This window comes from Cupressus sempervirens, chromosome 5 (assembly GCF_028749045.1).
Source record: "Cupressus sempervirens isolate cs-2001-9-10 chromosome 5, ASM2874904v1, whole genome shotgun sequence".
NCBI lineage: Eukaryota > Viridiplantae > Streptophyta > Pinopsida > Cupressales > Cupressaceae > Cupressus > Cupressus sempervirens.
Genome location: NC_143122.1, coordinates 730200715 through 730226406, shown reverse-complemented (window position 1 = coordinate 730226406; position 25692 = coordinate 730200715). Strand labels below are relative to the sequence as shown.

The following is a 25692-nucleotide window of genomic DNA, read 5'->3' as shown; positions in this document are numbered from 1 at the left end:
TCAGGCGCACCGCAGCCGCGCCACAACTGGGCCACCACCGCACCACCTGCGCGCAACCCGCAGTGGCCGCAGCAGGCAGCGCCGCCCGTGCTCCGCCGCGGCCCGGCCTCCTCCCAGCCGCCGCCCTCCGCCGACGGCTCCTCCGTCTTTGCCGCCCTGTGGCCACCTCCTCCTGGCTCCACCGCCCTGCGGCCGCCTCCGCCCGCCAAGGCCGGTCAGACAACTCTACAGCCCATCAGCATGACATCATCCCTATGTCATCATCCTTGCTTGCACTCTCCTTGCAGTTCTCTTTTGGACCTACTTGTGGTTTTTTGGCCATAACTCTTGCATACGGAGGTATTTTTATGATCTGAAAGAAGTGCCGAAAAGCTGGTTCTGAGACGAAGATTTTGGTTAGGTATTTTTAGGTTTTGATGCATTTTTATTGCTTGTTTTTTCTGTTGAAGTCCGAAGTCTTGGTTTTGACTCCGGCATGCATATCTTTTGCGTCCCATGTCAGTTTTTTGAAAACTTTATACTTCTGGAAAACTGGTTCTGTGTACTTTTCAGAAAAGTAGTCCTTTTTCTTCGTTTTTGGCCTCTGCTCTTTCTATCATAGTTTTGGCATTTTTGCTCTATGGTGGATATTTTGAGTATTTTAGGCCCGAGGATCATTTTCCTAGCATGGTTTGCTTTCTTTTTGGTTGTACTTTCTTTTGGTTCAGCTCTTTTTCAGTTCTAATCATTGTAGCTATCCTTTTGAAGCACTTTTCTATTTCGCACTGAGATAAACTGTCACTTTTGTATTTTGGGAGTCATGAACGTTGTTTTGAGTCAGGTGTACTTGCACTATTTCATAAAGCACCATGGGGGGGATTATTTGTTTGCTGTTTTAGGCATTCTCCCTTTGTCAAGTGAGTGTCCCTTCCACGACATTAGCCCATGCAGAGTCAGTTAGACCGTGTCTTTATTAGTGTCTGTACCTCTTTTCCTCTCTCCTCGTTCTTGGTTCAGTTGCAGGAGATTTGGCTCACCTTCTCAGTTGCCTGTCATCACACCCTGTCTGCATTAAGGGGGGGTTATGCTGTGTTCTAATGCATCCATGGTTTGATGGTTCGATAGTGTGAACTATGTATTCAGTGGTTGATCCTATACACAAGGCGATTGCAGTGGCTGGCGACCTATGCATTTCGGTGAGATGGGTCATCTACCATATAGACATGCTCAGTTCGTGCCTTCTTCTTCCATGGAGGTTTCTTCTGATCAGCAGTTTGGCAGATTTGTGACTTCTTCATGCTTCAGTAATGCTACTTCTTCATGATCACTCTTTGTTCTTATTTTAGGGGACAATTTCCCTAGTTGGAGACTTCTTCAGCTCTTCACTGGGTTCTTACCTCTTTTTGGGGGAGGGTTTTTCCCATGTGATTTTCTCTCTTTCCTCTCTTACAGAGGTTGCATTCTTCTTGCATTGTACATGGGTACCTAACATGGCCTCATTGCCGGGACCCATTATGCATTTCATCTTAGTTTTGTGAGCTTAAGGCATTTCCCTAAGTTGCACTTAAGGGGGGGTGTTAGAGTAAATAATTAATATTTAATTATTTATTCTATTGCTTAAGCTTACTTAGGTCATGCATTTATTTAATATTTTATATTTAATGTGTGTTGTTGTTAGTTGGTGACAACACGGGAGTTTGTTCCCTTCTAGTTGTCACACTTATCTTCTACCACCTTCCAGCTTGTTCTACAAGCTTCCATGAGCTCTTTATATTCGGGCTCTCTCTCTCATTGTAACAACACATTATCATAACAACATCATTTCTTATTGTAAATAAATTTCTCATTGTGTTTGCATTTATGATGGCTCTCATGTCCATTTAGGGTTTTTGCCCGTGCTCCATGCTCTTCCCTTCTATGGCTTCTCTTTGACAGGTTCCCATGCAGGTGATCTTGGCATCTTCAGAGTTGGCTTTCCTCAACTCCAACACTTACAAGTGCAACCATAATTCAAATGTAGTCATAATTTCTCTTGTAGTCATGGTCATTTCTAACCATTGCCAATGTAATATAGGTGATCCATCTATCCCAAAAAGAGCACCCTACATTTAGCAAGTTATTGTTGTTAGTTCATTCTTAAATTTATAAATATCAATAAGGGATTCACTCTCAAATTGGGGTGTTTTATAATTTTAGAAAGTGTCCTAAATGAACAATTAAAAGTACTAAAATTAATAAATATTTGAGACCTTTTAAATGCTATTATTTATAGTAGGAGAAAATTGAATTTTGAGACATTCAAAATGCTAATATGTTAACTTTTTATAAAATACAAAAATTGTACAAAATAAAGAATAAAAAATATTCTCTACAATTATTCCCCATCGAAATTCTCTTGTTATCCATCAATATCTCCCAGTCTTTTATTTGGGATAAAGATGGATTCACTTAATATGTCCATTTGAAATAAATTGATCCCCTTAACTTGAACATTCATATCTAATTTCCACCATATGTTGTACTTATAATTAAAATCTAAGTTTACAATTTTAAATAATAAAATACTAAAAAATTTGGAAACTTCAAAATATTATTATTTAAACATTTTATTAAAATTCTTAAAGTGTCCAAGTTAGGAAAAACATGTTAATAACTAGAAACACAAAGTTTATTCTCAAAGTTGGTGTTATGAACTTTGTACAAATGTGTATTAAAATATAATACTAAAAAATATTAAGGAACTTCTAAATCCTTTTATTTTAATATTTTTAATGAACTACTAAAAGTGTTCCTCCCCCAATTTTTTTAAATTTTTATTATGTGTACAAATATCTAGCATTTTTAGAGAGGTATTTTTATATTGACATTTCAAATAAAATGATTACCTCAACTTTAATTACCAAAACTTACCCTATTTATAATTGAAATCTATCCAAATTATTGCATCTGAGTGAGGGACATATCCCAATGCTTTGATCTCCTCCGACACAATTGTAAGAGATAAAGGAAGGGAGAAACACCATCCCAATACCACCAATGTATATAGAATAAAACGTTTTAAGCATTGGGTTAACAACTCCTATAGGAGAAGTAAAGAAAGGTCCATGGGGAGAGAGGCTGGGGTGATCTATATAGAGATATTGATATAGAGATCTTGATTTGGATCATTTGTTGTTCTCTTCTCCCAACCCCTAATTATAAGTTCTAACAAAATTCTCCAAAATTAGGGAAATTTATGTTTCTATTAAATCTCTTCTACTATTATCGTCATCCCCCTTTTCTAAATATTGTACATTGGGATTCCACAAATATCAATGGTAAACTACTTTTGAATTAAATGGAAGATTTGGAACCCTATGTTTCACAAATTGGTCGAGTCTTATTGTAACATTTGGTTAAGTAAAAAATCCTAAAACCATTCCAATATAAAAGTTAAAACTTTCACGACACATTTTCTTTGTATAGATAGTGTAGAATTTTTTTTGGTCTATATTTGTATTACAATTTATTTATCAATTAATTTAGGCTATTACTTCCAAAATGTGAAAAGAGTGAGATGTTACTTTACATGAATGCAAAAAAATTAAAACCCTTAAAACTAGAGAAAGTGCTATAAAATTTCTATATCTGACAATTTAGGAAGAAGTAATCTTTCCCTTTAATATTTTCATAATAATTTCTCTCAAAATATAATTTTTAATTTTCTTTATTTTTTATTAAATTTATAAAAATTAATTGAATAACATAATTAAAAGTATGTTAACTTATTGACAGTTAATAAATTAAAAATGTATATGGAGAATGAGCATATGAAAGAGTGGAGATATATCTTTATTTTATTTCACACTAAAAATATTTTAATCATTTTTCTAAGAATTATCTTCTTTCTATTCTTGTTGAGTTAAATCTTCATGATTGATCATTAGTTGTAATCTTACCATCTTACCTTGGTCATATCACTTTCCTAGTTTTACAATTTTATAGGTTAATGTAGTGCCTGCCCCTAGTCTACATTTTTGAGCTACATTTCTCATATCATTGCCAAACTCTTTTAGGCCAATTTATGTTTGATGATTAGTATTATTATTTTAGAGATTATCAGAGGTTGTATTACACTCAGTTTATTATATGATGAGATTACTTGGTACTCTATATTTCATGCATGTATGATGATTAGTTAGATGGTTTATTATTCCATGTGCTTCTTATGGATACTTACCCCATACTGCATGTGTATGGTGTGCGTGTTGTTTTATTTATATATGGTGTTTCTAATGTGGTTAAGGAAGGGAGTCGTAGTCACCTGCTAGTCGGGATCTACACGATGCACCACTTCCTGCCATTGTCTGTTTAGCTTAGAATATTGTGTTTGTACATGTGTGAATTTTATGCAGATTGCAGGTACCAAGTATCGACTTCCCTGAATTGTCAGGATGAGCGTACCCTATCGCATTGTCTCAATGGTAAGAGAGGGGAGATAAACTCTTAAGTCCAATTCCTAAACTATTTAGCCAATTGTCCTAATTGATAATTAGGACAAGTATCTGAGTTAAGGACCATCTGAATGCATCAAATGATGTAATTTTGAGATTATAACCTTTTTGTTTTGATTTAGTATATGCTTTTCTATGTAGGGTTTTCGTATGTTGTTATATGAGTCCTTGATGTGTTTTCTATTAATTAAGTCTAATTCAAAAGATTAATTCAAGATTTAATTTAATGGATAATTAATATGATATCTTTAATATTTAATTAATTGAGAAATTAATTAAATAAAAGAATTAAATTTAAAGGTTAAAGTTCAAAGATAAATTTAGAACAGGATAATATTTATTTAATTTAATAATAATATATTAGGAGTTCATTTTTAAATAAATGCTAAATATTATTGTTAATTAAATTAATTAAATATGTTATCAATTAAGTTTCTAAAATTAATTTAAAAAGTTGAAAGACATTAAATTAGTAAAGGATTTTAGATCGCATGATCTAAGCATGAGTTTAAATTTGAGTAATAAATTAAAAGTTTAAATTATAGAAATTAATAATGTTATTTTAATTTCTTAAAAGTGCACATGAGATTAAAGTAATAAATTAATTTAAAATAGAAGTCAAGTAGAATATTAAATAAAGTTATTTAATAAATCAACTTAATGTGCATGAAAGTTGAATGGAAAATAAAAGAAAAGATAATAAAGGTTAATTTGGAGTTAACTGAGTTGTGCAAAGAGTCTTCTCGGGTAAACGCACAATTAGTGCCCCGATTTGAGGAGAAATTGCTTATCACAACTTTGGGGGTTCTTTTTTGGAATATACGAAGTTGGACGGGAATTTTTGGGGAGATAACTTTTGGAAACGATTTTCAGAAGGCGAATACCAAAGAAAGATTTTGGGAAGAAGGTTATTGAGAGGAGCGAATTCTCTTACAGTTCCTGGGGATTTCATAATAGCATCAGGATCAGGTAGGGTCTTGTGTTGTTGATTATCGATTAAATACACAATTATCCTTTCCTGTCTTCTTCGTGTCTTGGGTTTGTAAATCCGAATTCTCTGTGATGAAGGTTTTAACCTTTCAATATTGTGAATTTATTAATTGTTCATCAATAATTTCTGTATCCATGGAGACTGGATGAATTATTAGAACCCTTGTTTTTTTGATTTAGAAATTAAGATTTAATTAGGTAAGGGTTTTGAATGTAAAATTGAAAGTTCTAATTTTTAAAAATATATATATATATTTTCCTTGGAGGATATTGTCTTAATGAAAATTAAATAAAACTAAATTTAAAATAAACATTATTTATTTTATATATATATATATATATTGTTTTAATAAAATTAAATAAATCTAATTTAAAATAAAATTAATTTATTTTATACATTTATTAAAAACAAAATTGGGGATTGTTTTAAAATATTAAAAAAAAAAGAAAATTTAAAAAAAAATATATATTTTTTATGTATTTTGGAGTGGGGAGGGGCCACCACTTCCCACACCCCACACACCCACGCTGCAGCAGCAGGTGGTACTACTACCTGCGGCAGCAGTAACACCTGCGGCCACAGGGGATGTTAGGCCGATGGGCCTTTAAAAACGCAGATTTTTTTTTTATAAGAAAAAATATATATAAATTATGACTTAATTTTATATTAATCATTTTTTTTAAAAGTTTTAAATAAAAATTGTTTTAATCAATATTATTATTATTTTATTTAAAATTTATTAAATTTTAAATTATATTGAAATTTTATTATTATTTATTAATAGTTTTATAAATAAATAAATTATTAATAAATGTAATATGTTCTTTTATGTATCTTTAATTAATCTTATTTAGGTTTGACTTAATTAGGATTAATTAAATTGAAAATTTGTTTAAGAAAATTTAATATTATAACACCGATTTTAATAGAAGCGTAGATTATTATAATCAACACGGATTATTAATAATTTAACTATTACCCTTAGATTGTTTTAGGACTTTGACTTGAAATCAGTTAAGGGTAATTAGGTGTTTCATTTGGAGTTAGGAACGGGATAATTTTGTAAAGCTGAACTATGGATTCTATCTGTTTAAAACATACGTTCAACTGGAAATGGAAACCTCACATTAACGCAATAGTATATTATCAATCAAATTGAACTATAAGACTTTTAACTTGAAAATAAACACTAAAAACTGAAACCTTACTGTTTAACTCAATTGTATGTTTTCAAATCAAAACCAATTGTGAGACTATGATGTTTTCTATATATTGTCTATGCTTTGAGTGTTATGGGGTTGGTTTAGCTTTGACCAGTTTAGGATGTTACCAGAGGCTTGGGGTTTGTGAATGTGAGGCTATGATGATTTGTTCTCGATCTTTTCAAACGAACCAAGGTAATGTGATAGTATGCTCTATGATGGCTGTATTTACTGTTTGTTATTGCTTTCCAGTTTCCATGTGTGAAGCTGAGGTGTATGTATTTGAGATACCTAACTTAACCATTTTTGAGTCTCGGTCTGTTATATTTGATAACCATTTCTGAGTCTCGATCAGTTATACTTGTATTACCTTCTGGTTGCTTAGACTGAAATGTTTGTTATGTTCTTGATGATGTCATGTGTTGACTTGACCATTTGGAGTCTTCGATAAGTATTTCAATTTACTATTGAGATACTTTCTGGTTGCTCATTGGAGAACCATTGGATTTTGTGACTTATCATTGATGCCTTCAGTTGCTGATAGAGAACTGTCGTGATCATATGATTACTATTTGATATTATTTGTTGCTCATGAAGAACTGATGTAATTTTGTGGCTTATCTTTTATGATGTTTTTCAGTTGCTTGTATAGGACTGAGATGGTTTTATTATGATTCTTTGATTTATGATTTCATGATCCTAGGGTAGGTTATCTATGTGTAGAGTCGAGAAGTGGCTTGCAATGGGGGTCGGAGCCCTAAGAGGCTGCCTTGAGAAACCCATTGTAAGTCATTTTTAATAAGTGAAAACATTTACACTAAATGAGAGAAAATGAACCTAACAAGATAATTGTATGTTTTCTCCCATGCCTTGAGTGCTAGTACAGACTAGGACGGGCTAGAGAGAATGCTTGGTTATGACCTTGCATTCCATAGTAGGCCTCGTCAGTATGAGAGGATACTAGTGACCGCAGGATCAGTAGGGACCCAGGATTCCTAAGGGATTGCTCGGGTAACTTCTACATGACTTTTGCGATGACACTTTCCTGCTTGCATATTAGGTTTCCTATGTGTCTTGTGGTACCTCTGGGATTTAGATGTCGATCTTTTTAAGAACTCTTGAGTTAGCATACTTATAGGATTTCCTGGACTTAGAGAGTATTTATGATTATAGGTTTTGTTATCTTATTTGGGACTTGAGACTATCTCCTCAGCGCGGTGGGAGTGGACCATTTAGGTTCCACGCAGTCGGGTGGTAGTGCTTTTACTCTTACCATTGAGATGCGTTCCGTGGTCACCGTGGCTGGAGTTTTCATGATTGGCATTTACCTTCACTATGTTCTTGGATTATTATGATGGATGGTTAGATTTTATGATAGATGTTTTATCATTATGGATGTATGGATGTATCATGTATGGGGAATAGTCTCATATGTTTTTACTATACTTTGTATCATGGATTTGAGGATGTTGTATCTTTATCTTTACATATGTATATTCTTTTAAGCCTTTCATACCCTGTGACATGTACAGTGGATGATTGAGCATTCCGAATTAATTTGCCAAGAGGCATTCGGAACAAATGTATATTATGGACATGGGACTTTCTGATTATTCTTTCATATGTATGTGATAGTTGTTAGACTTAGAATTAATTAAATTTAAACGTGAGTCAACGTCTTGGGATCTTTAAGAAATGTAACTTACAATGTATGTTTGTCGATGATTACATGTTATTGCTTCCGCTACTATGTGTTTGATGTGTATTTTATACTTTCTTACTTTAAAAAAAAAAAAAATGTTTAGCAAACTTAGTGAAACTTTAGGTATTCTTTTGGATACCTTGGCGGGGCATTACATCTGGTATCAGAGCCTGAGTTTCTACATTGGGAGCTCTGGGTATATTGGGATGCCACTAGTGTTAACTAGTTGAACAAAAATGCAAACCTTAAACTGAAACTTGAAACTAGTTGACCTGAAACATTATGTAAACTATTAGTGCCTATTTTTCATACTTCAACACTTAAGTCTTCAAGACTGAAATTATACTTAAACTAAAATTATAGGTAAACTGAAAATTGAAAATATCTTGTTTACAAAACATGTTTCTTTTATCTATGTGTTTCAGTAGTATGTTTCATGGTTATTTTAGCATCTTGTGTCTTGGGTATTATTGTAGGACGATATCTGGGATGAGATCTTCCATTAGAGGCCGTAGTCTTGGCCATGGCAGAGGCCGTGGACGAGGCAGAGATATTAGTGTTCATGAGTCTATCCATGAGAGCCCCATTCAGGAAGAGAATAGGGAAGAGCATGTCAGTGAACATCAAGAAGAGAACCACAGAGAGGGACATGCCGACTCTGAGGAGGTTGATCTGAGACAAATGATGTGAACCCTTATTGATTGCTTACCTCCTATTCTTGAGCAGGATAGAGCACACCAGGCAGGACATGAGCATAGACACAGATCTAGGAATCCTTAGAGGGATCGACATAGATCCATAGTATCTTCTCAGATGAAGGATCTTCAGAGGTCCAAGATCAAGCCCTTTAATGGGCAAGGTTCTGGGTATGTAGCTAAGCAGTGGCTTATTTCCCTTGATAGGATTTTTGCTATGCAGGACTTTGACAGTAATGTCAAAGTGAGATTTGCCATTACCAGTCTAGAGTTATTTGGGGCCACCTGGTGGACTATTGAGGAGAAAAAGTTGGGCATTAACATGGGTAGTGTCACTTGGGAGATTTTCTTGGAGAGTTTTCATGAGTGATTCCTACCAAAGGAATGGAAGCAGCATAGAGCAAATGAGTTCCATAACCTGAGACAGTTCACTATGACCATTGTAGTGTATGAGTGCAAGTTCTATGAGCTCATGGCTTTTTCGGGTTTCAGTGACAACCCAATACAGTTGGCACAACATTTCATTTGAGGCTTGAACAACCATTTTATTGGGAGTGTTAAGGTATTTGAGCCTAAGACCCTCAAGGATGCGGTACATCGAGCTATCCTGGTAGAGCAGAGTGTCAACTTTGGGCAAGGGGGATTTGTGGGAGCGCCTACTATAGTAGGATCTAAGGGCAACCACAACTTCAGTGGAATCAGGAAGCCTCCCTTCCCTAGGAGGAATCAGCATTCTCAGCAGCATTCTTAGCAACAGCCTCAGCAGCATTCTTAGCAATTTTACCCTCAGGCACAGAGTGGTGACGGTGGATCCAACTCTAGGATCAATCGCAATGCTCAACGTAATAAACAGAATCAGCAATCTCGACCTGCACAGAGAAGCCAGTCTTTTGCTAGCAGGGGTAGCCACCAGTGGTTGAATGCACCACCTATAGGGAGAGGATCTGGTAGAAGCACGGGATGTTATTCATGTGGATAGTTTGGTCATATTGCAACGTACTACCCACAACGAGCATCTCAGTATTCAGGACCTAGGCTAGCAGCATCTGAGCCTACAGTCGAAAATGCAGGTGGATCTCAAAGAGTATTTGTAGCGGTGGACCACCGTCAGGCAGACCATCAAGGGACAGTAGCTGAGACTATAGGAGCTATCTGAGGTACACCTCTCTCTGTATTATTTGATTCGGGTGCTACAGATTCTTTCATTTCTCCATCTCTAGTTGATAAGTGTAAGCTGGAGTTGGTTAATCAAGATCATGGTTGGCAAGTGGAACTAGCCTCAAGGGCTAAAGTTTCCACAGATTTTGTAGTTCATAAGTGTAGACTTAGCATAGGAGGGTTTGAGACTTCAGTCAATTTTTGAGTTATTCCTCTTGGCTCCTACGATGTGGTCTTAGGTATGGATTGGCTTGGCTCTCATAGGGCTAGTATAGACTGCAGAAAGAAGACCATTATGTGTTAGGATGACCAAGGGAAGGATGTTGAGATTGTGGGGATACCGAGGCCTATATCCCTACAGATGATCTTCGCTATGCAATTAAAGCGAAGCTTTCATAAGGGATGTCAGGTATTTGCCGTTACGGTAAATGAGCTAGATGAGGAAGACTCTATGAGGAAGACCCTAGATCACCCTATTTTACAGGAGTATGCTGATGTCTTTCCAAGTGAGATTCCAGGCATGCCTCCGAAGAGAGACATTGATTTTAGCATTGAGCTCACTCCAGGAGAGGAACCTATCTCTAGAGCTCCTTACCGTATGACCACTCAAGAGTTAAGTGAGTTGTGTTTGCAGTTAGAGGAACTTTTGGCCAAGGGTGGTATTCGACCTAGTGTATCACCATGGGGAGCTCCAGTGCTCTTCGTGAAGAAGAAGGATGGTTCTTTGCAACTTTGCATTGATTACAGACAGCTGAATAAGGTGTCAATAAAGAACAGGTATCCTTTACCAAGGATTGATGATTTATTTGATCAGATCAAGAGGGCTACAGTGTTCTCTAATATTGATCTTAAGTCAGGATACCATCAACTTCGCATCAAGGAGGGTGATATTCATAAGACCGCCTTCCAAACTCACTACGGGCATTATGAGTTCATAGTGGTACCCTTTGGGCTGACGAACGCTCCATCAGTTTTCATGTGCTTAATGAATGGGGTGTTCCATTCCTATCTTGATAGATTTGTTCTTGTGTTCCTTGATGATATTCTGATATATTCTAGGTCCCAAAATGAACATGAGGAACATTTGAGTCTAGTTTTGCAGTGCTTGAGAGATAATCAACTTTACGCCAATGCGGCAAAGTGTGATTTCTTTCAATTAGAGATACAGTATTTGGGACACGTTATTTCAGGCAAAGATATCTCTGTAGACCCTGCGAAGATCTAGGCAATAGTAGATTGGCCTACACCCACTACTATGTCAGAGATTCGTAGTTTCATGGGTCTAGCTGGGTATTATCACAGATTTGTTCAAAACTTCTCTAGAATAGCATACCCTATTACCTCCCTTCAGAGGAAAGGAAAGAAGTTTTTGTGGATAGAAAAATGTGTAGAAGCATTTCAAAAACTCAAGGAACTTCTGACTAGTGCATCGATCTTAGCAGTACCTGATCTAGAAGGTGATTTCATGGTGTGTATAGATGCTTCCCTTGAGGGTATTGGAGCATTTCTAATGCAGAATAGTCGAGTGATTGCTTATGAATCATGCAAACTCAAGGATCATGAGTTGAATTATCCTACACATGACCTTGAGTTAGCTACAGTAGTTCATGCCTTAGTGAGATGGAGACATTTCTTGTTGGGACACAGATTTGAACTACATAGCTATCACCGTAGTCTTCAGTACATATTCACACAGCCTAATCTGAATGCTAGGCAAAGGCGTTGGATGGAGTTTTTGTGCGAGTATGACTTTGAGGTAAAGTATATCCAGGGGAAGGAGAATGTTGTAGCTGATGCTTTGAATCGTAAGAAACATGTGATATCATATATGACTCTTAGTGTCGATTTGAGGTGTCAGATACTTCAGGCACTCCCCACTGATTCATGGTATCTGGAGGTGTGCAGTGAGATCCATTCGGGGAGACCCTTGAAGGGTAAGTTTTTAGGCTATGTCCTTGAGTCAGATGGCCTTTTGAGACATTCAGGAAGGATCTATGTGCCACTACTGGATGAGCTTCGCATATTGATCCTATCAGAGGCCCATTGTGCACCTTACTCGGCACATCCAGGTGTCAAGAAGATGCATGCAGATTTGCAACGTTTATTCTATTGGTCCGGGATGAAGCGCGACATTGCTGATTTTGTGGCTAGATGTCTTGAGTGTCAGAGAGTCAAGGCAGAACACTAGCATCCAGCAGGACTTTTGCAATCGAATCTCATTCCTTCATGGAAGTGGGACATCATCTCTATGGATTTCATAGTAGGATTACCTATGACTCTTCGTCGTCATGATGCTATCATGGTCACCGTTGACCGGTTGACTAAGGTGGCACATTTTGCACCAATCAGGTCTTCCTACACTACAGCTTCAGTAGCTAATGTCTTCATGCGTGACATTATGAGACTACATGGTATTCCCCGAAAGATCATTTCGGATAGGGATCATGTTTTCACTTCCACATTTTGGACATCACTACCGCATGATCTTGGAGCACAGTTGAATTTCAGTTCAACATATCACCCAGAGATAGATGAGCAAACAGAGAGAGTGAATCAGGTTCTCAAAGATATGTTGAGGATGTACGTGATGGATAGGCAGACTCATTGGGAGGACTATCTCTACCTAGTGGAGTTTGCTTACAACAACGGGTATCACAGTTCTATTGGCATGGCACCTTTCCAAGCCTTATATGGATGCCCTTTTCGTACACCTTTGAGTTGGGATAACCTTGAGGATCGCATCCTGTTGGGCCCAGAGATGCTTCGTGACATGGAGCAACAGGTTGTGCATATCCGAGAGCACTTGACAATGGCACAGGATAGGTAAAAAATGTATGTTGATGCACATAGGAAAGATAAGCAGTTTGCTATGGGAGAGAAGGTTTTCTTGAGAGTGCATCCGTGGAAGAGTCCGATCTGTTATAGAAAGGGCTCAAAGCTAGCACCTCGCTTTGTGGGACCATTCAATATTCTTGAGAGGATTGGTCCAGTTGCCTATCACCTTGCTTTACCGCCCAGCCTTGCTCTCATTCACGATGTTTTCCATGTTTTAGTACTTAGATAGTATATCCCTGATGTTGTACATATTCTTGATTGGAATGCATTGCAGGTAGAAGACGGGCAGCTGGCTTTGTAGCCAATTCGTATTTTGAGCAGCGGGAGTTGACCCTCAGGGGTCGAACCATAGAGCAGGTAAGGGTCCAATGGGACCCTACTGATGACTCTTCAGCTACATGGGAGGATGCATCTAGATTACGGGATTTATATCCCTATTTGTTTATAGGCTTCCAGGAGTAAGCCTAAGTCTAGGGGGGGTGGATGTAGAGCTTGCCCCTAGTCTACATTTTTGAGCTACATTTCTGATATCATTGCCAAACTCTTTTAGGCCAATTTATGTTTGATGATTAGTATTATTATTTTAGAGATTATCAGAGGTTGTTTTACACTTAGTTTATTATATGATGAGATTACTTGGTACTCTATATTTCATGCATGTATGATGATTATTCAATGGTTTCAGTTATCAATGATGATTAGTTAGATGGTTTATTATTCCATGTGCTTCTTATGGATACTTACCCCATACTGCATCTATATGGTGTGCGTGTTGTTTTATTTATGTATGGTGTTTCTGATGTGGTTAAGGAAGGGAGTCGTAGTCACCTGCTAGTCGGGATCTACACGATGCACCACTTCCTGCCATTGTCTGTTTAGCTAAGAATATTGCATTTGTACATGCATGAATTTTATGCAAGTTGCAGGAACCAGGTATCGACTTCCCTAAATTTTCAGGATGAGCGTACCCTATCGCACTGTCTCAATGGTAAGAGAGGGGAGATAAACTCTTAAGTCCAATTCCTAAAACATTTAGCCAATTGTCCTAATTGATAATTAGGACAAGTATCTGAGTTAAGTACCCTCTGAATGCATCAAATGATGTAATTTCAGGATTATAACCTTTTTGTTTTAATTTAGTATATGCTTTTCTATGTAGGGTTTTCGTATGTTGTTATATGAGTCCTTGATGTGTTTTCTATTAATTAAGTCTAATTAAAAATATTAATTAAAGATTTAATTTAATCGAGAATTAATATGATATCTTTAATATTTAATTAATTGAGAAATTAATTAAATAAAAGAATTAAATTTAAAGGTTAAAGTTCAAAGATAAATTTAGAACAGGATAATATTTATTTAATCTAACAATAATATATTTGGATTTCATTTTTAAATAAATGCTAACTATTATTGTTAATTAAATTAATTAAATATGTTATCAATTAAGTTTCTAAAATTAATTTAAAAATTTGAAGGACATTAAATTATTAAAGGATTTTAGATTGCATGATCTAAGCATGAGTTTAAATTTGAGTAATAAATTAAAAGATTAAATTATAGAAATTAATAATGTTATTTTAATTTCTTAAAAGTGCACATGAGATTAAAGTAATAAATTAATTTAAAATAGAAGTCAAGTAGAATATTAAATAAAGTTATTTAATAAATCAACTTAATGAGCATGAAAGTTGAATGCAAAATAAAAGAAAAGATAATAAAGGTTAATTTGGAGTTAACTAAGTTGTGCAAAGAGTCTTCTCGGGTAAACGCACAATTAGTGCCCCGATTTTAGGAGAAATTGCTTATCACAACTTTTGGGGTTCATTTTTGGAATATACGAAGTTGGACGGGAATTTTTGGGGAGACAACTTTCGGAAGCGATTTTCAGAAGGCGAATACCAAAGAAAGATTTTGGGAAGAAGGTTATTGAGAGGAGCGAATTCTCTTACAATTCTTGGGGATTTCATAATAGCATCAGGATCAGGTAGGGTCTTGTGTTGTTGATTATCGATTAAATACATAATTATCCTTTCCTTTCTTCTTCGTGTCTGGGGTTTGTAAATCCGAATTCTCTGTGATGAAAGTTTTAAGCTTTCAATATTGTGAATTTATTAATTGTTCGTCAATAATTTTTATATCCATGGAGACTGGATGAATTATTAGAACCCTTGTTTTCTTGATTTAGAAATTAAGATTTAATTAGGTAAGGGTTTTGAATGTAAAATTGAAAGTTCTAATTTGTAAAAATATATATATATATTTTTTCCTTGGAGGATATTGTCTTAATGAAAATTAAATAAAACTAAATTTAAAATAAACATTATTTATTATATATATATATATATATATTGTTTTAATAAAATTAAATAAATCTAATTTAAAATAAAATTAATTTATTTTATAAATTTATTAAAAACGAAATTGGGGATTGTTTTAAAATATAAAAGAGAAATTTTTTTTTAAAAAAATATATATTTTTATGTATTTTGGAGTGGGGTGGGGCCACCACTTTCCACGCCCCACACACCCACGTTGCGGCAGCAAGTCGTACTACTGCCTGTGGCAGGTAGCGGTAAGACCTGCGGCCGCAGGGGATGTCAGGCTGGCGGCCTTTAAAAATGCAAATTTTTTTTATATGAAAAAATATATGTAAATTAAGACTTAATTTTATATTAATCATTTTTTAAAAAAAGTTTTAAATAAAAATTGTTTTCATCAATATTATTATTATTTAATTTAAAATTTATTAAATTTTAAATTATATTAAAATTTTATTATTATTTATTAATAGTTTTATAAATAAATAAATTATTAATAAATGTAATATGTTCTTTTATGTATTTTTAATTAATCTTATTTAGGTTTGACTTAATTAGGATTAATTAAATTGAAAATTTGTTTAAGCAAATTTAATATTATAAAACCAATTTTAATAGAAGCGTAGATTATTATAATCAACAAGGATTATTAATAATTTAATTATTACCCTTAGATTGTTTTAGGACTTTGACTTGAAATCAATTGAGGGTAATTAGGTGTTTCATTTGGAGTTAGGAACGGGATAATTTTGTAAAGGTGAACTATGGATTCTATCTGTTTAAAACATACGTTCAACTGGAAATGGAAACCTCACATTAACGCAATAGTATATTATCAATCAAATTGAACTATAAGACTTTTTACTTGAAAATAAACACTGAAAACTGAAACCTTATTGTTTAACTCAACTGTATGTTTTCAAATCAAAACCAATTGTGAGACTATGATGTTTTCTATATATTGTCTATGCTTTGAGTGTTATGGGGTTGGTTTAGCTTTGACCAATTTAGGATGTTACCAGAGGCTCGGGGTTTGTGAATGTGAGGCTATGATGATTTGTTCTCGATCTTTTCAAACCAACCAAGGTAATGTGATAGTATGCTCTATGATGGATGTATTTACTATTTCTTATTGCTTTCCAGTTTCCTTGTGTGAAGCTGAGGTGTATGTATTTGAGATACCTAACTTAACCATTTTTGAGTCTTGATCTGTTATATTTGATAACCATTTCTGAGTCTCGATCAGTTATACTTGTATTACCTTCTGGTTGCTTAGATTGAAATGTTTGTTATGTTCTTGATGATGTCATGTGTTGACTTGACCATTTGGAGTCTTCGATCAGTATTGTAATTTACTATTGAGATACCTTCTGGTTGCTCATTGGAGAGCCATTGGATTTTGTGACTTATCATTGATGCCTTCAGTTGCTGATAGGGAACTGTCGTGATCATATGATTACTATTTGATATTATCTGTTGCTCATGAAGAACTGATGTAATTTTGTGGCTTATCTTTTATGATGTTTTTCAGTTGCTTGTATAGGACTGAGTTGGTTTTATTATGATTCTTTGATTTATGATTTCATGAGCCTAGGGTAGGTTATCTATGTGTAGAGTCGAGAAGTGGCTTGCAATGGGGGTCGGAGCCCTAAGAGGCTACCTTGAGAAACCCATTGTAAGTCATTTTTAATAAGTGAAAACATTTACACTAAATGAGAGAAAATGAACCTAACAAGATAATTGTATGTTCTCTCCCATGCCTTGAGTGCTAGTATAGACTAGGATGGGGTAGAGAGAATTCTTGGTTATGACCTTGCATTCCATAGTACGCCTCGTCAGTACAAGAGGATACTAGTGGCCGTAGGATCAGTAGGGACCCAGGATTCCTAAGGGATTGCTCGGGTAACTTCTACATGACTTTTGCGATGACACTTTCCTGCTTGCATATTAGGTTTCCTATGTGTCTTGTGGTACCTCTGGGATTTAGATGTCGATCTTTTTAAGAACCCTTGAGTTAGCATGCTTATAGGATTTCCTAGACTTAGAGAGTATTTATGATTATAGGTTTCGTTATCCTATTTGGGACTTGAGACTATCTCCTCAGCACGGTGGGAGTGGACCATTTAGGTTCCATGCGGTCGGGTGGTAGTGCTTTTACTCTTACCATTGAGATCTGTTCTGTGGTCACCATGGCTGGATTTTTCGTGATTGGCATTTACCTTCACTATGTTCTTGGATTATTATGATGAATTGTTAGATTTTATGATATATGTTTTATCATTATGGATGTATGGATGTATCATGTATGGGGAATAGTTTCATATGTTTTTACTATACTTTGTATCATGGATTTGAGGATGTTGTATCTTTATCTTTACATATGTATATTCTTTTAAGCCTTTCATACCCTGTGACATGTATAGTGGATGATTGAGCATTCCGAATTAATTTTTTGAGAGGCATTCAGAACAAATGTATATTATGGACATGGGACTTTCTGATTATTCTTTCATATGTATGTGATAGTTGTTAGACTTAGAATTAATTAAATTTAAACGTGACTCAACGTCTTCGGATCTTTAAAAAATGTAACTTACAATGTATGTTGGTTGATGATTACATGTTATTGCTTCCGCTACTATGTGTTTGATGTGTATGTTATACTTTCTTACTTTAAAAAAAAAAAAAATGTTTAGCAAACTTAGTGAAACTTTAGGTTAATTCTTTTGGATCCCTTGGCGGGGCGTTATAGTTAAATTTAGATCCTCAAGGTTGTTCAACTAATTGGATTGATAAATTTTATAACCAACAATAATCATAGAAGAAAAAATTACCTCTTGGTGTCAAAGTTTGTTAAAGCATGTAGCTTCGGTCTGACAATAACTATGATATGCAGAATTAAAACTAATTACATATATATTTTCTGAGATCATTAAGGTATGATCAAAACTACTTTTGATTCCTTTGATATTTAGATCATGATCGATCTATCCTTTATATTAGGCCACAGATTTAATGATTCATAATACATTGATTAATTTTGTTTAAGTTCGTAATAAATCATGAAGATTAGTTACCACCGAATGGGTGTGAGTATGAATGTCCATGTCTCCATTCAGAGATGTGACCATTCATCCCCACACCCTTTCCACCTAATATATATCTAATCTGGCTGAAGTAAACAAGGCATCAAAATCTATTAATGCAAGCACTTCAAAGGATCAATGGAAATTCTGAGTTCATTAATATTTTATCTTTGTTATTACTACACTAACTTCTGTAGATTCTAGAAGCAATTTAGTCCATTGGGATTAGTGATCATAGCTACAACACCAATGTGCATTAGTCTACAATTGATTTAAAATCTGTTAATAAACTTTGCATGGTATCAGAGTATTAAGTTTAGAAACCTAAGTCATCGAACATTGGTTTGGTATAGATAAAAGGAGAAGAAAGTGACAATACATTCATAGAAGGAGGAGATACATCTATACCATTGGCAAGAGTAGTCTGCGAACAAAATTCCTCTCTTCTATTCAAACATTGATGACTACAATAGACGATTACAAATTAGAAGTATTAAAATAATAAATAGTATTCCACAAATGGATGATCAAGCCACTGTTATTGCTTATAATTCCATTTGAATGTAATCTTTCTTTCTTCTCTAATGGATTGTGGTTGTATCTTTTCAAGGACCTTGTATACCACAAGTATGTGAAGGAATGAGTTATCTGCTACCCATAGAAAACATACACAATTTCCTTATGAATAAGCAGATTACTTCTAAAAGGGCCCACTTAGATTTTTCTTAGCTAGAGGATGATTCAATGTCATTGTAGAGAATTTAGTCCCCAAGAAGATTTGTGACTACTATCTTCTTACAAAAGTCAAGTAGAATCTATTAGAAGGATAGAACATGAAAGGAATGGAGACCTTCAGCCTATATTGATTACAAGTGGTTATAACATCTTCCACTTAGAGTTTTTGTGGGGAAAAACATTCTTAAGTGTGGGAGATGTGTTGGTGGATCATCTTCCCCTTGTGTTTTAGGACATTTTTTTATTAAAAATGTTAGGGCGGGAATGACCCTCATTTCTTTCATAGGTCATGTGAGCTTCTTTACCTAGCACTAGGCTGAGGAAGTTCTTCAAGCAACATCCTAACTGTTCCTAGATTGGTGGAAATTAAATGTGAGCTTAAAGAGTAGCAAACATACACCCTTCATTGGAAGTTGGAGATGCTTTCAATAGTAGAGATGAGAATTGAGATAGAAAATTATTTATTAATGGCGTTTGGCATTGCAACTTGGTTAAAACCTAAATCTAAGTTCATGGGCTTCCAGATTGTTGATCTGATGACTCATCGATCTATTCAAGCTATCAATTTCCTACACTTAGAATATTAATTTGTAGGCCTGTACACGAACACTAACAATAGTTATGACTACCTAATGGATATGCCAAATTGGTCACCAAGTTTATTCTCTCACATTCACGTCTGACTCATGAGAACTGCATGGAAGGTGCTAGTGCGAGAATTGATTGCAAATAATGTCTTTTGCAGAGTAAGTTAGAGATGGATGTTATGATCAATGTAAACTTTGGAGAAGAATCCTTGTCATGTAATGCACAAATCATATGCAAAATGATCTAAGTACTAGAAAACAAACTTTAGTTGACCTCCTATTAGTCAATGTGGTAGAACAAAAAATACACTAGTCAATGTGGTAGAACAAAAAATACACTAGTCAATGTGGCTTCATCACTCTAAAGAACCATAAGTCAGTCATTATGAAGAAAACTATAGCATATGATGGGTTTATATTATAATTATGAGAAGTGTGTATAGATAGATTATAATCTATCAGTGGATGGTAGAGTCATAACAATTAATATTATATGAAGGATGAAAATGGATTCATGAGTTATATTTCCTATACGGGCTCACTTTATGTAAAGGAAATATTTGAAATACAAGGATAAAAGCATATGGAATTCAGATTCAGAGGGAGTTTGGCATCTTCAAACAAGTTGAAATGTTGATGAACTCGAGATTTAGTGGGAGTAGATGGGTTCAATCAAATTGTGAGAATCCCAATCATAGTGATTGAGAGGGAGTTTTGCTATTGAAGGTGAAATACTTATGAGGTAAACTTTATTTAATTGATTATTATAATAAAGAGATCATTTAATGCCTTATAGGCCCTATGGTAATAATGAGGAAGTGATGACTTCCATATGATTATCACGTGTATTTGTTAATTTTATTAGAAGATAATGATCTTACACACATGATAGACATCGTGTGGTGGCTATAATAGATCATGATATATGATTTCTGGGTGAAAGCACAAACCCATGTCACCATTTGTGATATTTGGAGGGGCTACAGACGAAATAGTTTTGGCCGTAACAGTTATGGCCGAACAAGTTTCAGTCGTACATATGTGGCAAAATTTTACGTCGATGTGGCACGCACAGTTATAGCCGAAACACTTCCGGCCGAAATAGTTTCGACCGTAACCACCATGTTTCAAATGACTCAAAATATCATAAAAATAGCCAAAAAGTGATTCACGATAATTTTGTACACTGGGGGGTTACGGCCGAAACCCTTTCGGCCGAAACTGTTACGGCCAAAACTGTTTCGGACAGAACTACCTATGTGGCATCCTAGGTGGCAGCCACACAAGCAAAAATAAGAACTTCTGCAAACTTCTAACTTTGAAGGCCAATTTGACTTACTAAATTGAAGTTTTTTTTAAAACAAAAAATATATTTTTGTAGGTCTCAGAGTCAGGATTATGATTATATAATGTTTTTTAAATTTTTATTAAGGATAATATGTTATAATTTGAAAATAGTACAAGTAGGTATTTTAAGATTCAGGAAGATGTCTATTCAAAAATAAGAAGAAAATAGTAAATCATGTTCAAAAATTATTATTTTTTAATTCTGCACTAGAGGAGAGAGTCTTCTTCAAGAATATGTAATTTGTTTTAAAAAATATGTAGATTTGATTGAAATAGTTTGACGGCAGAAAAAAATTGTCAATTTTTTTATAACTTTGACTTTGACCAGTTATAACTTAAACAATATTAGCTGAATTTCAATTTTTCTATTTTGGTGCACTAGGTATACATGTTGACTCTAACATATTCCAAAATCAGACCAAAATATGAACATTTTCATATATTTGTTTGATGGGAAAAAAACTCTATATTTTTAGCATCTAAAAAAAATTAAAAAATAGACTTTATAAATTAAAAAATAGATAAAATTTTCACTCAATTTTTTTCAAAAAAATTATAGACATAAACCTCATGTAATTTTACACATTTCATTAGTTTACACCATCTTCAAATTTTAAGTACAAATGCCACTTTTATGTCATTAAATTTCAAGACTTTAAATTCTGATATCACTTCTCCTTTATAAAAGTTGACACAGGTTTGTGCTTTTACCCTTCTAACATGGTGGATTTAGTTCCTTAAAATGGACAATGACCTTCTAGATTGTGATAGACATTGTGTGATGGTTGAAACACATCACAATAGATCATGAATGTTCCTATGGTAAGTGCACATTACCTTTTAACATTTGAGTTATGGTGAATATCATGAGACTTGATATTCTTTGTCATACCATATCTTTGATATCATTTTGAGGTGATATCTAAACCTAGGTATCACATGTTAGGTGATTCCTCATATCACATGTTAGGTGATATGTAAAACAAGGTATGACATGCTAGGTGATTCCTCATATCACATGTTAGGTGATATGTAAAACAAGGTATCACATGTTAGGTGATTCCTCAGATCATGTGTTAGGTGATATATAAAAGAAGGTATCACATGTTAGGTGATTCCTCATATCAAATGTTAGGTGATATGTAAAACAAGGTATCACATGTTAGGTAATTCCTCATATCACATGTTAGGTGATATGTAAAACAAGGCATCACATATCATGAGAATTTCTGGAGTTTGATTGTGTCGTAATTTTTAAGCATCAACGTTTCGGATCACACACAGTGATCCATCATCAGGATGAGGAGTGCAAGAGAATAGAGAAAAAATGTAAAGTGGCAGATTGGAGGGAGCAAAGAGATTAAAAAAGGAGGAAGAGGGGGGGGGGGGGGGGGGGAGGGGGGTTAGTTGAGGTAGCCCGCAGATCGAGGGGGGGGAGAAGAACTAGGATTCAAAAAATTAAAAAGAGGGCAATTGGTGTAGAGGAGAGAAGAGAAGATCGAGAAGAAAAAACAAAAAATTAAAACATAAAAATTCAAAATTGAAAAACTAAAACTAAAATAGAACAAAAAATACTAATTTATACTAATAACGAAATAATGCAATAAAAAGAAAAATAAGAATTACGAAATAAAGAACAACGAAATAAATAAATAAAAGTGGTAAATAAAGTTAAAAAACTAAAAAATGAAAAAAGGCAGGAAAGAAACAAAACAAATAAAAACCAATTAAAGGGGGGGAACAAATTTTTAACAACAAAAAGAAATAAAAATGAAAAACTAAACAAAAAAAAAAAAAAAAAAAAAAAGATAAAATAATATAAAATGAAATAGCTTTTAATATTACAGTTTTAAAGAATTAAAAAACTAATAGATAAAAAGAAAAAAAGGGGGGGGGGAAGTAAAGTAAATAACAAAAAAAAGGACGACAAATGAAAACTAAATAAATATATGAAAAAAATGAAAAGACACTACGCACAATAACCCTACCCCCAATAATAATGAAAACGAGATAGAGTTTGAGCACGAGAACCTGAAAGAAGGAAGAAAAGCCAAGCCCAACAACCAATGAGAAAATAAAAACTCGGGGGAAGGGAGAGAAATGGGGAGTCCCAAGGAGGGAGAGCCAGACACCAAAGAGGAATAAAAAGAAGAACAGGAAGGAGCAGGGGACTGCTACTGACCAGCAACCAGCACCAAGAGGAAAAAACAAAAAAGAAGAAACAATAGAGGATGAGCGCAGATCGCGAGACTAGGATCGATGGCACTTGGCTAACATCGGAAACTAGGAGGGGTTTAGGGTCCATCCCTCGTCCCTATTAAGGTTTCTGGGATGACCATTGATTTCAATTGCTTCCTTAAGTTTCCTCTTGACATAATTGTCCTCCTTAGATAAGAGACGAGCATCTTCTAGGCAGATGTGATGCTTGGTGGTAGATGAGTGTTCAGCTAAGGCTGACTTTTGAACCCTATCATGTCTGATGTCCGCACTATGCTCCTTGATACGAGTGCTAAAGGAACGACTGATTTCACCTATATAAGGCATACCACAAGAGCAAGACACTTTGTAGACTCCTGATTCTGAAGAGACATCATTGGAGTCTTTGAGTGCAGGGGTCCGGTTTTTTATCCTATGTAAGGTTTTGAAAGCCACCCGTAAGCCTTTTTTACTCAAAATCTTGGCAAGCTTTTGCGAGACACCATCAACGAAGGGAAGAGACACAAAGGAGGGGGGGGGGGAAAGGGATTGGGTTTGGGAGCAGAGAGGGATAAGAAGAAAGAGCGAGCTTGGGCGAAGGCCTTCGAAATTTGTTTACCGGAGTACCCATTCAGTTTGAAGACTTGGCGAAGGTGGGTAAGCTCCAGATTTAAGTGGTCATCGTCACAGATTCTGTGGGCCCTTAAAGCCAAGGTCTTAAGGATGCCAACTTTTTGGCTGGGATGGTGATGAGAAGAGGCATGGAGGTACAAATCAGTGTGGGTGGCTTTTCGAAACACCCGACGACCTAGAGATCCATCAGATTTCTTAATGAGTAACACATCAAGGAAGGGTAACCGGTCATTGGATTCAAGCTCTTTGGTGAAAGAAATTGAAGAAGAAATACTGTTGATATGCTGGTGAAACTCCTCAAGTTTCTCCATCCCATGGGGCCAACATACATTGGTGTCATCAACGTACCGTTTCCACCATTTTGGCTTGAGGGGGAAAGAACTAAGGGCCAACTCCTCAAAATGCTCCATATAAAGGTTAGCAATCACTGGGGAGAGAGGGGAGCCCATGGCGACACCATCTACTTGCTCGTAGATGACCCCTTGGAAGGAAAAGAAAGTTGATCTTAAGCATAGATCAACAAGATTGGCGATCTCAATGTTAGTTTTGCTCTTCACCACTTCACCAACATCATAAATAGGAACCTTGGTAAAGAGGGAGACCACATCAAAGCTGACCAAGATGTCATCTTTCTCCAGCTTGGTATCTTTGATGAAATTAACAAAGTGGGACGAATCCTTGATGAAAGTCTTGGAGATGCCCACTAGGGGGGAGATTAACTTGGCAAGATGAGCGGCAAGAAGGTAAGTGGGGGAACCTCTGGTGTCCACAATGGGTCTGAGGGGGACACCTGCTTTGTGAATTTTTGGGACACCATAGATGCGCGGGGTCACCTCTTTGGAAGGTAAAAGTCTCTTCTTGGTGCCATCATCAAACGAAGAGGAAGAAATGGCTCCTTTGACCCTCTTGGAGATCTTGGAGCAAGGGTTAATGGAAAGGACTCTGTAGCTACCCGAATCAGAGAGAAGGTTGGTCATTTTAGTAATGTAGTCCTATCTGCTCATGATTACAGTAGCATTGCCTTTGTCAGCTTTTACAAGAATAACATCATTATTATTCAAAAAATTGCTGAAAGCTAGAGACTCTCTCCTAGAAATGTTGCGCTTCGGAGGTTTAGCATGTCTAAGTGCAACCGCACAATCTTGTCGAATTTCGTCAGCCTCATCGTTAGGGAGCGAGCGTATTGCACTTTCAATTTCCACTAGGAAATCAACACATGGAACCTCATGGGGGGCTAGCGGAAAATTTAGACCACGCTTAATAAAGTTAAAAGTAAGCGGGTCAAGACAAGCATTGGAAATGTTGACCACTAATTTGTTCTCCCAATCGGAGATGATGGGGACCGAGTGCAAGCTTCTGACCAGGCTGGAGGGTGAAAAAGAAGAAACCACCTCCAGAGGGGAATTGTGAAGGGGGTGTGAAATCCCACTAACCAGGCTGGGGGGTGATCCAACCCGAGGGGGGGAAATGCTAGAGGGACGAGCAATCTCGTCACTAGCTGGCAGAAAAAAAGAAGAAGGACAAGCAGAAGGGGCTCGAGGATCTGAAAATTGAGAGGCGACCAACCCCGATACAGAAGAAACATGAAAGCATGCGATAGGTGAGCTAGAGACACAAGAGGAGGACGTACCTTGGAGTAAATGTGATCGGACACTTTCCAGAGAAGATAGTTGGCCGCCAGCTGGTTGGGAGAAGGAGCCGTTGGATGAAGATGGTCGTTGGGGGGACCTCG

The 25692-nt window shown here is 35.6% G+C and overlaps 1 protein-coding gene across 1 annotated transcript; it reads right to left on the bottom strand.

Moving 5' to 3' along the window:
- LOC149558036 (uncharacterized) lies at positions 1-24937 on the bottom strand. The gene is made up of 3 exons (XM_089830585.1): positions 23947-24937; positions 15586-15668; positions 1-225 (listed from the first exon to the last, which is right to left on the bottom strand). The coding sequence occupies exons 1-3, from the start codon at positions 24935-24937 to the stop codon at positions 1-3; spliced, it is 1299 nt and encodes a 432-aa protein (XP_089686711.1).
- Positions 24938-25692: the final 755 nt, after the last annotated feature.